The sequence below is a fragment of the Eurytemora carolleeae genome, unplaced genomic scaffold (genome assembly GCF_000591075.1).
Source record: "Eurytemora carolleeae unplaced genomic scaffold, Eaff_2.0 scaffold192, whole genome shotgun sequence".
Lineage (NCBI taxonomy): Eukaryota > Metazoa > Arthropoda > Copepoda > Calanoida > Temoridae > Eurytemora > Eurytemora carolleeae.
In genome coordinates, this window is record NW_019396100.1 from 264,294 (window position 1) to 278,546 (window position 14,253).

The 14,253-nt window shown below is 32.0% G+C and overlaps 1 protein-coding gene across 2 annotated transcripts in view; it reads right to left on the reverse strand.

The window, feature by feature from the left end:
* LOC111694950 (serine/threonine-protein kinase N) overlaps positions 1–14,253 on the reverse strand; it is a 44,083-nt gene that overhangs the window by 8,171 nt on the left and 21,659 nt on the right. For both annotated transcript variants that reach the window (XM_023464036.1, XM_023464035.1), the window contains exon 12: positions 410–666. In XM_023464036.1, coding sequence (XP_023319804.1) covers positions 410–666 — 257 coding nt within the window. The remainder of the gene's footprint in view (positions 1–409; positions 667–14,253) is intronic.

The following is a 14,253-nucleotide window of genomic DNA, read 5'->3' on the forward strand; positions in this document are numbered from 1 at the left end:
TTGAATTCTGTGAATGGTTAACTAACTGCTAACAAATGGAAATCTATGCAAATAGCAAGAACGTCACATTCAATAATTTTTGCAGCTGTTGCTTATGTTGATCGATCCATTCATGCAGAAAATTTTAAATTGTTCAAGTTTTAAAACAGAAAGGTTGACAGTGCAGGCCTCAGAACTTTAGATTAAACCCCGCCCCCCTCTCAACTTGATCCCCTCCACTTGAATTCAGCTGAGTCTAAAAACAAATTATTCTTCGCAACTCCATTAAAATTTTCTTAAAGGGATTTGAAGTGATCCTTGAGTGTCATACGCGATTCACACCGTAAAAACTTAGACCGTTTATCTGTCGCAGATCGATAATCGACATCCACTTTTGTAAACAGTCCCCTAAAAAAACTATTTGTCTCACCTGAACCTTATTTTTATTGATTGTATTGAAGTCCTGCTGGGGTTTAACTGGAGGAGGCGGGGCTTGTCGTTTCTCCGGGACGTGATAGGTCGGAGTCGAGGAGTAGGAGGAGTTACTCTGCTGGGTTGAGTAGGACGGATGGGACTGTTGGGATGAATAGGATGACTGTGTCTGCTGAGAAAGGTTATCTTCAACTCCGCTGCTCTGTACATCATTCCCCTGGTCGAAATCAAGTCGGGTGGGACGTGGAACAAATCCTGGATAAAAATCAATTAATTATGCATCTAAACATCAAATCTTAAACTTGCAATATTTTCATTAATTATAAAACCACTTCACAGACAAGCCGCAAAACTTACCATAGACTAAAATTTTGGTTCTTCGGCTTATTTTTGTAAGTCCTATTTTAGCGGGTATTCCCCGGTCATAGGTGATAAACATTTTATATCATAGGTTTCAAACCAAGATTATTTTATAACTATATCCCACTGGATAAACCATTGTGAGGAGCTTTGTAGAACCATTTTTTCTAAAAATCATAAAAATAATATTATTGGAATTAAAATAACATCCTTGTAGACCCAGAGTGTTCATAGTGAATGAGAATTATGTTAACTTGGAAGATAAATTAGGAGGATAATATATGCGTAGTAGCGGGCTATGCGTATTTAAATGTACGCTAGTATGTGCTGATAATCTAGAGAATGAATGTTGGATATTACCAAGTGAGAAGATCCATTACATTGAACCCCATTGTTTAAACTTTACATTGTCTTTTATCTTCTAGAATACAACCTTTCCAACCTTGATTATATTCAGTATCATATTCAATATTCATCTAATACAACCAATCCAGGAGAAATTTTAACCATACAGTGTTGTTTTCCAACCTTCATTATATTCAGTATCATATTCAATATTCATCTAATACAACCAATCCAGGAGAAATTTCAACCATACAGTGTTGTTTTCCAACCTTCATTATATTCAGTATCATATTCAATTTTCATCTAATACAACCTATCCATGAGAAATATAAACCATACAGTGTTGTTTTCCAACCTTGAGAGAATTAAACACTGGTCTAGGTATGACTAGGAACGGAGACCCCAAATCAAGCTTGAAAGCTACTTGTTATACTAGGTACCAAGGAATGGACTGAGTGTCAATTAGATGTTTTTGTCATTGGATTAAGGAGATGGAAAAGGAAGGGGGCGAGGAATTTAGGGGGGGGGGGAGTTAAAAAGTAAATCAGGCCACAAAGATATAGGATTTGGAAAATTAGAATTTTATCAGTTTCTATGGGAATAGAATATTTAAATTTTAATATTTAAACCTTTTTATTTGTTTTAGAAGTTTATTTGAAGAGCACTAATTAGCCCTCCTCATTCCTCATCCTTATCAGTCCCTTCTTTTTATCTACAGAGAGCACCATTCCCTCCCTCATAAGTATTTTTCCATCCCTTATTAGTCCTCTATTGCTCATTACATGCTCCACATACCTTATCTGTCCCTCTACCTTTCTCATTATCCCATGCCCATTCCTCATCAGCCCCACTTCCTCCCTCATTAGCTCCCCTACCTCCCTCATCAGCTCCCCTTCTTCCCTCATCAGCACCTAAATAACTAACACTCTATCTTTTTACAGAAATTTAATGGTCTGTTTGTATGCCTATCTATCTATCTATCTATCTATCTATCTATCTATCTATCTATCTATCTATCTATCTATTTATCTATCTATCTATTTATCTATCTATCTATCCTTATAATTATATATATATATCTAGATCTATAAATATTTGGAAACATATGTTACTAGTGTTTTAAAACTATAATATTCCTTAACAAACTACACAATTGAAACTGTAGAAACTGTAAGGCATAAAAAATATGTTCAAATTAATAATCTATTTTAGACAGCCAGCAATGATAAGAGAAAAGTTTTGAATTAATTATAAGATAGAAAGATAAGTATTTAGTTCAGCTCCTCCTTCAGTAAAATTGATTAAACTTAAATCAATTAACAAAAACCAACAAGAAAAAAAGTATTACTAACCAGTTGAGTTCATAATGAGAAAACATGGCTCTGTTAAATTAAGAACCCCCATCAAAACAGTTTTCTACAAGGTTTAAATGGATTCCCAAATCCCTGTCAAGGAATGATTTAATTCCAAACTAAGACAAGGATATATTTATGGATGAAATCTATCCTGTATTCATCTACCCTGCAGATACTATCTATCCTGGCCTTCGGTCCGAAATTAAATTAATTTAGAAAATTAATTATCTTCTTAATTAAGAGTTTGGGAGGATTTAATTGAAAATAATAACATGGAAAACTTGAAAAAGAAATATTATAAAAGTTACGTAAAATATAGTCCAGTTTAGATATCTTACAATAATAAAAATAATCCCATTTATGGAGAAATGTAATCATAGATGGCTCTGGATACTGCAGTGTTTAAACACCCCCGGAGAGAATTCATAGTTAAGAGTATAAAAATACTTAACATAATATGATCAAAATTAAGATAAATAATACAGAATAGTNCTTGACTATTAAAACATGTCTACCATAATTGTATTCGCTAGCATTGTAAAATATTTGGTCGAGGTAAATATCAAATTATTTCTAAAATACAAGGAGAATTCACTAGTTCGCAACTCAATAATCAAGAATTAATCAAATTAAAACAAAAGCAAGAAAATACATGGAAATGGAACAAAACTGATTTTCTTTTCAAAAAAAAAGTAATTAAATGCTCTAAATCGACTTATCTCCTTACGGGCTTAACTCTTACGGACATTTAAAAGTGACAAACTCTATATCGATGAATAGATTTATATTCAATTGTTGGTGTATTCGCACAATGCATAGATGTAAAATGAAAGATTAAACAAAATATAAACTGAATGTATTTATTGGTGGGTTTAGGGTGGATAAAAGACGTGGAGGGTTTCAATCTGTGTATCTAAGGTGGGAGGACCGGATCCATTGATAATTAACAGCTGAACCAGGGACCCAGAGCAAAGAGCTGAACCATTATGCCTGAACTGAGATCTTAATCAGGATCCCTGAACTAAAAAGAGCTGAATCTGAACTAGATGCTCTTAATCAGGATCCCTGAACTAACAAGAGCTGAATCTGAACTAAATAATGATAGTTTAACCACAAATCATGAGCTTGTAACTAAGCCAGGATGCTAAAGCTGAGAGCAGAACCAGCAAACCCAGGACATGTATTTAAGACTAAATCCTAATACCAAAACAAACAAAACAATGATTTAAATCAAGAAATAAGGGATATAAATCTACAACAGAAACTATGCATGAAAACCTCGATGAACCTCTAGAATGAAAGTGATAAAGTGATTAAGGAAGCTTGAGGTTATGAAGTTGATATGATGATGATATGGTATACCCCCCCCCCTCCACCAAGAATTAAGAGTACCCTGAGTAGAATGGTTTCTGGTACATCTGTCACCAAAAGTTCTAGTCTAACTCTGAATCATCTAGAACTATCGAAATGTGCAGTTCTTATCTCTATCCCATACAAAACAAAATAATATGTTTTTAAGAACTGTAAAAAAAATATTTTTGACATTTTTTACTTACATCTCAGGAGAGGAAAGTACGTCTATGAACAATAAGGGCCAACATTTTCCTGCTAAACCCAATAAAAACAGTATGAAACCTTATACAGACAGTTTAAATGCAAACTATTACTTAAATATGCACAATAAAGTATTAAACGGGTGCTTCAGAAAAACTTGGGACGCTAAAAGCTTCTCTTTGGAATACTTGTGGCAACACCTATAACGCCCAGAAGTTAATCAGTGTTGATAGAAAATCAACTCAGTTTAATCTTAACACCATGTAATAAACACTGAACCACCGTATCTAATAATGTATCAATGTAACTAATAACGATCCTTGAATAATACAACTCATTTCAATATGAAATAGACGCCAAATATATTCTCTAGTCAGACACCTTCGCAACCTTCTCAACCTAGGCCAAGGAGAAGAATTTTACTCCTTTGAAGACCTTCTATTCTATCTGTAATGGATAATTTTAGTTTCATACAAATATATGGGAAAAAGGGTTAAATTTTATGCAACAAAAAGAATATCATTGATGTAGATTTCCAAAAATTAAGAATTCAGTAATTTGTATTTGAATAAACATAAAATTAGGAAATCAGTCATTTCAATGTTATCACCAATCAGGTTGGAAATCATCGCCAACAAACTAAGAAATCATTCAACTTAAAGGAACAGAGTTTTGGCCTCTATCTAAAATTAGTAATTCCTTATATCTTTGCAGTCTGATGGTATAAACCTTCGATATTCTAGATATTGACAATTTTATAAAACAGAATTCATAGTTTGAAATATCAAAGGTCTACTACATCTGGTTGCAAATATATCGGTATTTAAAATCCGAGTTTGTGTCAAAAACAAAATTCCTTTCCATTAAACTTGGGAATAAATGATTAAGAATTCCGTCGATTAGGTCCATAAATCTAGGATATTTAATAAAAAATAGAAAAGAAATTATTTTCCTTAAATGAAATTGCTGAAAAATCTCTGAGGACCATAAAGAAATTAACTATTTTCTTATGCTATAACCAAGAAAATATTCTAGTTTACAAGGAAATCTCCTGGTATATTTGACTATAATGAAACTAATAGGAAATCTCCTAGTATATTTGACGTTAATGAAACTAATAGGAAATCTTCTGGTATATTTAATTATAATGATAATAGGAAATCTTCTGGTATATTTAATTATAATGAAACTACAAGGAAATCTCTGAGGACCATAAAGAAATTAACTATTTTCTTATGCTATAACCAAGAAAATATTCTAGTTTACAAGGAAATCTCCTGGTATATTTGACTATAAAGAAACTACAAGGAATTTTTCTAACATATTTGACTATAATGAAACTAATAGGAAATCTCCTAGTATATTTGACTTTAATGAAACTAATAGGAAATCTTCTGGTATATTTAATTATAATGAAACTACAAGGAAATCTTCTGGTATATTTGACAATAATGAAACTACAAGGAAATCTCCTGGTATATTTGACTATGATGGAACTACCAGGAAATCTTCTGGCATATTTGACAATAATGAAACTACCAGGAAATCTTCTGGTATATTTGAATATAATGAAACTACCAGGAAATCTTCTTGTTTATTTGATTATAATGAAACTACTAGTAAATCAACTAATGACCCTGACTACTACAGGTTGAACTAATAAAAGATATCAAATGTTCTGAACCTGACCCTGCGCTTGTTCATTAAACCTGACATTTACCGCTAATTTACAGAATTAACACTAAATACCAGCAAACTAAACTAGTGAGGAAAATCACTTTAATTACAAAATCATGACGCAGAAAACAATAAATAATTGTCACGGAGCTGAGATTAAATGTTTAAAGTTTTATCCGTAAGCTAAAAATGCCGAAATGCAGAAACACAAAAAATGCAAACAAATTGTTGTCACTATCACACATGTTGGGGATTTAAATATTTTCTACTAGAGGATTTTAGACTTGATATCTCAAAAGTTTGATAAATGTGATCACACGTACAAAAGGATGCTATATAGTGTGCGGTAAATATATAAACTGTGCACAAGAATCGTGAGCTGAAATATACATGATTTGATTCACAGTGAGTTGTGTCCAGTGTGCACAGAAGAACTGAAAACAGAGCGCACAAAACTCAACTCTTGCGCGCGCTGACGCCCATGGAGAAAGGATACTTGCTACGCTCACACAGTTGACCCCCAGTTTAAAATTCTATTTATTTCTGTAAATTATTTAATTTTGAGAAACAAAATAATATGTTTTTAAGAACTGTAAAAAAATATTTTTGACATTTTTTACTTACATCTCAGGAGAGGAAAGTACGTCTATGAACAATAAACATTGAAAAGCGAGGCTTACGAGAGCTAAAACTGATCAAATATATCAAACAATGATAAATAATAAAAAGCCCAAATTAAATTTTTCTGGGATAATTTTCAGAGATAACACAGTTACAAAATACTTCGTGATATTTTCAATAAAAAAAGAGTGAGGACAATGATAATTTTTGTTGGTCCTCACTGCATATTTAAACAGTAGTCAATGCAATGAAATAATATCGTGAAAATAGAACAAAAAGTTTCCAATGAATTCTGCTACCACGAAGGTTGTTGGGGTGTGGCAGGGTTTCTGTTTGAAAGATTTATGAATAAATAGATCTAGGTTGTATGTTGAAGAACATAGGATATTAATCCAATAGTTTAAAGGGGTGGGGCGGAGGGTTATTCATGCACCATAATTAATCCAAATGTTTGTTTAAATGAAGGAGAACAAACTTACCAAGGTCTTGAATTAATTTTATCTTTAATTTCATTCTTAACCGAGAAATATGAGATTTTTTGGTAAAAGTTATATTTTATATCCTTCGCACTTTGTCGTCTAGAACTCAGAATTTCAGAGCTACACGAGGACATAAAAGGAAAGAAGGAACCATCTTGATTAAAATACTTCCGTTTTTTAAGGATACTTTATGTAATACTAATTTTAGAATGAACTAGCAAAAATAAATAATGATATTCAAATCGTAAAATAAATAAATTGAAGTGTTAAGGGCCGAGGTTTAAATTTTTCTATTTTTTATTTTTATTGCTTTCATTGAAAGTGTGAAGTGTTTGGTCAGGTTGAATCAACATACGGTTAGATTTCTCAGAAGTAATATATAATTTGTGGAGAAGGAGGAGGGGAGGAGAGGGGGGGGGGGGGAGAAGGCGGGGTGAGGGAGGGAGAGAGGCTTGGAGAAATAGGATGCTATAAACTATGAAGCATATGGCTAGAAAACTTGATGCTGTAAATACAAGCTGACAAGGAGAAAACAGGAAAAATGAAGATAATCAAAATAATGACAAATTTATTGTTGTTCATTTGTCAAAGCAGTTCTCATTTAAACAAAGTAAAGCTCAAAATTAAGAAAAGTATTGCAAGATTGTAAATTTCAAAAATATAATTGTTTTTGATTTCTGCGTTAATTTTATGTCCTGAAAATTGTTAAATTCTTTCCTTCAATGTCCGAGCTAAGTCACCTTTACAGAGAAACCACAATTAATAAATTTTAGAGAGAAACAGGGATAGTACATTTTTTTAAACAGACAAATCTTTAAAGGTACCGTTGTGAATCGGACATGCAATTAGGTGTTCAGTCCCTTTAACAACTTTATAACAATGAAATTATATATTTCTGTACAAAACAGAACTAACCCGTTGCAGTGCTTCCTTTCACAAGATGTATCAGTAAGAACATAATGAAGAGATGAAATAAAGATTAATTTATCAACATATAGATCTCCTCTAAGACAGGAAGAAAATCCTCACCACTATATCTATAAGAGAAGGATATAAGGATAGGTTTAGATTATTTAAATTGGCCGGGAAACCAAATCTATTTCCTCCAACCTTCTCTCTACTCCCAGACTAAACCCCGACAAATAAACCAAAATAAACATTCATGTTCAATTTGGGGTTCTCATCAAATCTTATTTCGTTGCTTCCCTCGATGCTAAAAGGAAGGGGTAGGATCTAAAATCTAATTATGTATCTCTTTGTCTATTACAATGTGCCTGAACCTCCAATTGCCCCAAATTCCTGTGTACGCTAACACTTGCACTATGAGAAACTTGACCTTTATACCTTGATCCGATGCAAGTCTAAGTGTCAAGGGGGGGGATATCAGTGACCTGATATATTCCAGAATTGTGGATATTTTTTCTATCAAATCTTGCTCCTGGTGCAACCTGGAGTATAATTAGGACGAGATAGGTTCAGGACTGATAGGCTCAAAAACCCTAAGGCAAGAAATGATTCTTAAACCTTTTTATTTCTTCCTGGTTGAGTGCAGGGCAGAAGGAACAAGNTGACGAAAAAAGGAACAATGTTTGCAAAAGGTCCGAAGAGTCCAAGGGGCGGACGAAATTATCAATATAAAATCCAGAAAAAATAATTATTTTTGCTTAAATAATTTGACATTTTTTCAGCATAGTTTTCATAGCTTAATTATAACAATAATAATATGTTAATCCTAAGATATCAAACTCCTAACCCCCCCTCCCCCCACTCTTCCTAATTCAAGACCAGAATAAATACATAACTTACTTATCATCGGTCCATTTATTTATAAACATTTAGTGTACTTTTAAACCAAAAGGTTGGAGGTATGTTGACCAGGAACTAACAGAAATATTTTTTTCAACATTGTTTGAAAAGTTCAAGTTCTTGTTTGGAACGCTTTAAAATATAATTTTGAAATCTTTTTTCTCTCATGTTATCAGAGTTTCAGAAGGACTTAAAGGGAGTGACCGGCAATGTATGGTAGTTGAACTGAGAATGTAGTACTGTGGACAAATTTTCTAGGATTTATTTGAGACATATAAAACATTTCAATAATGTATAATTTCGGAATTTGATCGATTTTTTAAAAATTAAATAACGACGACAAAAAATGTTGCAAAAATTCTACAGTAAAATTATAAGTTGTTCAGAAACAGGTTGATAAACTAAAAATTATCATCGAAAATAAGTAATCTTTATCAGTTATTAGTTTCTGTAATCTCTCATTGTTCATAAACATTTTCTGTAGATTTTCTGGAATTTTTATTGAAAAGACAATATTTAAAGAAGTTGTAGAAATCTGCGAACAAATTCGTAAAGAAGAAGAAATTCAATATAATGATGAAAAAAGAAATAATTGATTCTAACAATGATTTATTGACAAATTTCTATTAATAAATATGTTCCTAAACAACTTAATAGGTTACTGTAGAATTTGTTACGTTTTTTTGTCGTCGTTATTAAATAATTCTAAAAAAAGTCGGTTCTCAAAACGTAACTTCCCAAATGGATGATTTTAAAAGTCGGCTTTGCGCTGTATCTCAGTAATTATACATCATTAACATGTTTTATATGTCAGAAATGGATCCTAAAAAATTTCTCCAAAAAACTATATTCTCAGTTCAACTACTATACATTAACGGTCACTCCCTTTAAAGTTTTCAAGATCCATAACCCAAAAATAGAATTTTCCAACAAAAATAATTCTTGAGATTAATAATTTCTCTTAACGCCCCTCGTAGGATATTTTTTAACTATAGTTGATGGACTGTTAAGAGGTTCCACAAGAATGACATTTTAACAATTCAAATTTGTTTATTCTAAACATTTGCTTTTCTTACACTAGGCTATTCTGTGTGAAACTATAATCTTATTTCAACGACCCCCACACAATAGTTGAATATCAATAGAGGGCGCTAATTTATGGGATGACAGAGGAAATTAAAACTATGTATAAAAAGGTTGAATCTCGAGGATTGATTGTTAAACCAATTATTAATTATCGAGCCATTAATTTGAACAGAAGAAATAATTGATCAGTGTTATTGACTTTGCACGAATCTCCTTTACAAAACGTTACCCACACACACACATCTTAAAAACATTTTACCAGCCCTCTGTTTTTTTCTTCTTTTTTTCAAACCATTTAAATGCACAGATTAAACAATGTATAACCGCCCTACAAATGCATTTAAAACCCCGGGAAATGAATTTTTGGCTGTATTATATGAAACGGTAGTGAATAATCTCCGAAAAGTGAAGTTGAGATTAATGAACGTCCCTCGAATTTCTTGTTGATATTTCTACGCTACTTCTCTCTGAGCCGTTTAAATCTATTCTTGGGCTAAAGAAGTAGGAGCTAACATTTGCCAGAGGGAAGGTCTGCAACAAGCAGAGTTGCAGGAGGGATGGTGGGGTGGAGTGTGAAGGGTGTAGGGGGAATTAGACAGAGAAATTTTTGTTGTGCATTCAAGGGAATGCAAGCAGTTATGAAAAAGACCTGGACAGAATTGAGGAAGAAAAGTATATATTAAGGTTAGAGTTGGAGTGTAGCAAAATGAATACATGCATATTTCAAACCACGAACGAAGGTTGAAAAAATACAAGACGAAAGGGTGGGAATGGTTTTATTTTTAAGATGAAAAGATATAAAATGATAAAAATAAGATTAAAGATGGAAAAGAGAGTTTGAAATACGGTTCGGATCAGAGAAGGAGACGAGGAAGATAATATTAAAATATTTTCTTTTTCAATCGGTCCCCCCCCCCCCCCAGGACACTCTTAAAAAGAAACCCCAGTGAAAAACCTCTGCCAATAGTACACAGTACACACTGAACACATGAGTATTTCAGGCAACTAGGAACCCCATAAAAAACTGGTTAACATTAACATTATATATTCTCAAGGGTTTTTGCTTGGACATAGATACTTGATAGGGTTGACCTGAGGATATAATTGGAGTTTAGGAACCAAGGGTTAATAGAATCAATTCAAAGGGTTAATAGAATCAATTCAAAGGGTTAATAGAATCAATTCAAAGGGTTAATAGAATCAATTCAAAGGGTTAATAGAATCAATTCAAAGTGTTGGATTTATTTAAACTAAAAAAGGCGCTTACTAAATATGTTATCTTCTACAGTTCTTCCATAACAAAAAAATATTAAAAAAAAATTCGGGATTTTTTGGTGTCCTGAAAAATTAAGGAGTTAAACCTGTTGTCAACAAATTGATTATTAACCATTATTTATGAATTATGAGTTATAAAATTTAATTGTTTTTCAATTTTCGTTTTTTTTCCCAATCGTTTAATATTACCCCAAAATGTATGCTTTTACTCCCAAAATGTATGCTTTTACCCCCAAAATTTATGCTTTTACCCCCAACATGTATGCTTTTACCCCCAAAATGTATGCTTTTACCCCCAACATGTATGCTTTTACCCCCAAAATGTATGCTTTTACCCCCAACATGTATATTATTACCCAAAATATATATGACTTTCCCAAAATTATTAATTATTTCCCAATCTAGGAGGAAAATAAGATGACAAGATGAAGTATGATAGAATATTTCTGTATGATCAGTACCCAATAATTAAAAAAATTCATAATTATTGTTAAACTTAAAATTAAAAAAATAAATATGTAGAAAATTTGTGTTTCGCAAAAAATGATGACCCCTCCCCCCCCTTACAATAATATTGCAGTAACAGAACTCTTTAATTTTAATGGTTTCTTAGGACTACATACATGTTTAATCAGATAAGGATAATTGAGGCTTGTACAGAGTAACACTAACAGATATAAGTGCTTTGGGAATATATTTGCAGTGTGAGATTAAATCTATAACCCTAGGACTATTTAGTTAATACTATTTATGAGATATGAACAGACCCCCCCCCCCCCACTATCTATCTATCCTAGCTGGAATGTATCCTATTAACTCTAAATATTAAGATCTAAGACCAGATAAGATACGACATACCAGTCTTGTAATACAAGGTCAAATACCCATGATGCAACAGAGGTTGCGTGAATTAATGTTTCCAGTTTATTATTTAGAGGTTTCGTGATTTCCAAACTAGGAATTCAAGTTTGAAAGTCGTCTTTCCTATATTGTTCAAATATTAATATATTAGCTGTTCGTGAAGTGGTTTAAAACTCAAATTTCTTAACAAAAATCGAATCGAAGAGTTCAGAGATTAAAACAGAAAATTACATTTAAAGTGAGTTTAAAGGACTTGATAATCCAAAACAAGAACATTTTCCTAAGCAACTATATGTACAGGGTGTCCCGCGAAACTTGACAGTCAAGACAATCCAAAGTTTCCCTTTGATTTTTAAAATAATTTGTGGTCTTAGTACAAAAGCAAAATATTTGAATTAATTATAAAAAAGTGTCGCTCTTCAGTCTTAATGGCATTTCCCAAATGTGGTCTGCCTTTTTTGCTTCAAAATTACCGGAGCTGTACACTCCTCTTCTGAACTAGGGACGAGTTAAACAAAAGCTCATGAAAAGTAACCACAGATCTTGAAAGGTGAAGTTATTAAGCTTTCGAAACGATTGAGCCCAAAATTGTATCTGTTCTTTACTGTACTAACAAATTTTCAGATTACTTTTATTGGTATTTTGGTACAATTTTACTCTTGTTTTGTTTAGAGCAGAATTAGATTAGTTTCTTCAATCCTTTGCCATGTTGGTTGTATTGTCCATTCAAAGAAGTTAAAATATTTTTTGGAAACTAGAGAATGAGTTCTCTAAGTTTATTATCGACCACTATTGCAAATTTACAAGCCATTTTTGTCTTAAATTGCCTGAAAACAAAATCTATTTTAACTCCAAGGTTTAAAAAAAACTCTTGGGTTGAGTTGATAAACTTCATGGTTTAAATGAAAAACTCAATGTTTCCAATGAAAAGCTTCATTGTTTTAAGGAAAAGCTCCATGGTTCAGATGATAAACTTCATGAGTTGAATATTAAACTTCATGGTTTGGATGATAACTTCATTGTTTGAATAACAACTTAATTGTTTGAATGATAAGCTTCATGGTTTAAATGAAAAACTTAATGGTTTTAGGGAAATTCTATGGTTTACATTAAAACCTCCATGGTTATAAGGATAAATTCTATGGTTTAGATGAATAACTCCGTGGTTAAATGAAAAATTTCGTGATTAAAGGACAAATTCTTTGGTTTAAATGAATAACTCCGTGGTTAAATGAAAAATTCCGTGATTAAAGGACAAATTCTATGGTTTAAATTAAAACCTCCATGGTTCAAGGGATAAACTCTAATAAAATCTATAGTTTAATACATCTTTTGGCTTCATGGTAGGTATGTCTTGAATAAGGTGTTCTCTTTTAACATTATTTTTTTTTTTTTAATTTTTACCAAATTTTAAAATAAAGCAATGAATTGTTTCTCTGGCTGTTGTATCTTCTGAATAGCTGATAATACATCTGTGTTCTCTAAACTCGTCTTGATGTAGTTAATCTTTAATTTTATTAATTTATCCTAGAAGCTTACCATCTAAACCATGGAGCTTTTTCTCCAAATCTTGTAAATTATCACCGAAACCACAATGGAATAAAAGATAAAGTGTCACAGTATATCATGTTAATACATTTTGTTTTCAGGCAATTTAAGACATAAATGGCTTGTATGTTTGCAATAATGATCAGTATTTAACTGAAAGAACTTATTCCCTAGTTTCCAAAATATATTTTACCTTCTTCGTATGGACAGTATAACCAACATGGCAAAGGATTGAAAAAACTAATCTAATTCTGCTCAAACAAAACATTAGTAAAATTATACCAAAATACCAATAAAAAAGATCTGAAAATTTGTTAGTAAAGTGAGGAACAGATACGATTTTGAGCTCAATGGTTTTAAAAAAGTTCAATAACTTCACATTTCAAGTTCTGCGGTTCCTTTTTCATGAGCTTTTTATTTAACCCGTCTTTGGTCCAGGAGAGGAGTGTGTAAATAATTTTGTTGAGATTCAGACAACTTTGGTTTATTTAATAAGTTAAAATAAACTCTTTGTATCATCAGTAATATTTGTAGCACAAAAAGGTAGACCAACTTTGAAATGCAAGGACGGGGAATGTTGTGACTTTTGTTCAATGAATCATACATGTAAAAGTAAGTTGACGAAAGACTGCCGCAATTTTTTCAATGATTAAAGACGATTTTTAAGTCTTCTTCTAACTGTCATGTTTCGTGGGACACTCGGTATGGCGCAAATTTAACGTTTTCAAATAAAAATGATAATAATAATAATGATATAAAAAGCAATTAAGGTTTAACCTGTTTAGTTTACCAAACATACAAACCTTTATCTGAGAGGATAAAAGGTATTCAGGTATTTTACAAGAAAGTCATGGTTGTGCATGATTAATTATTTA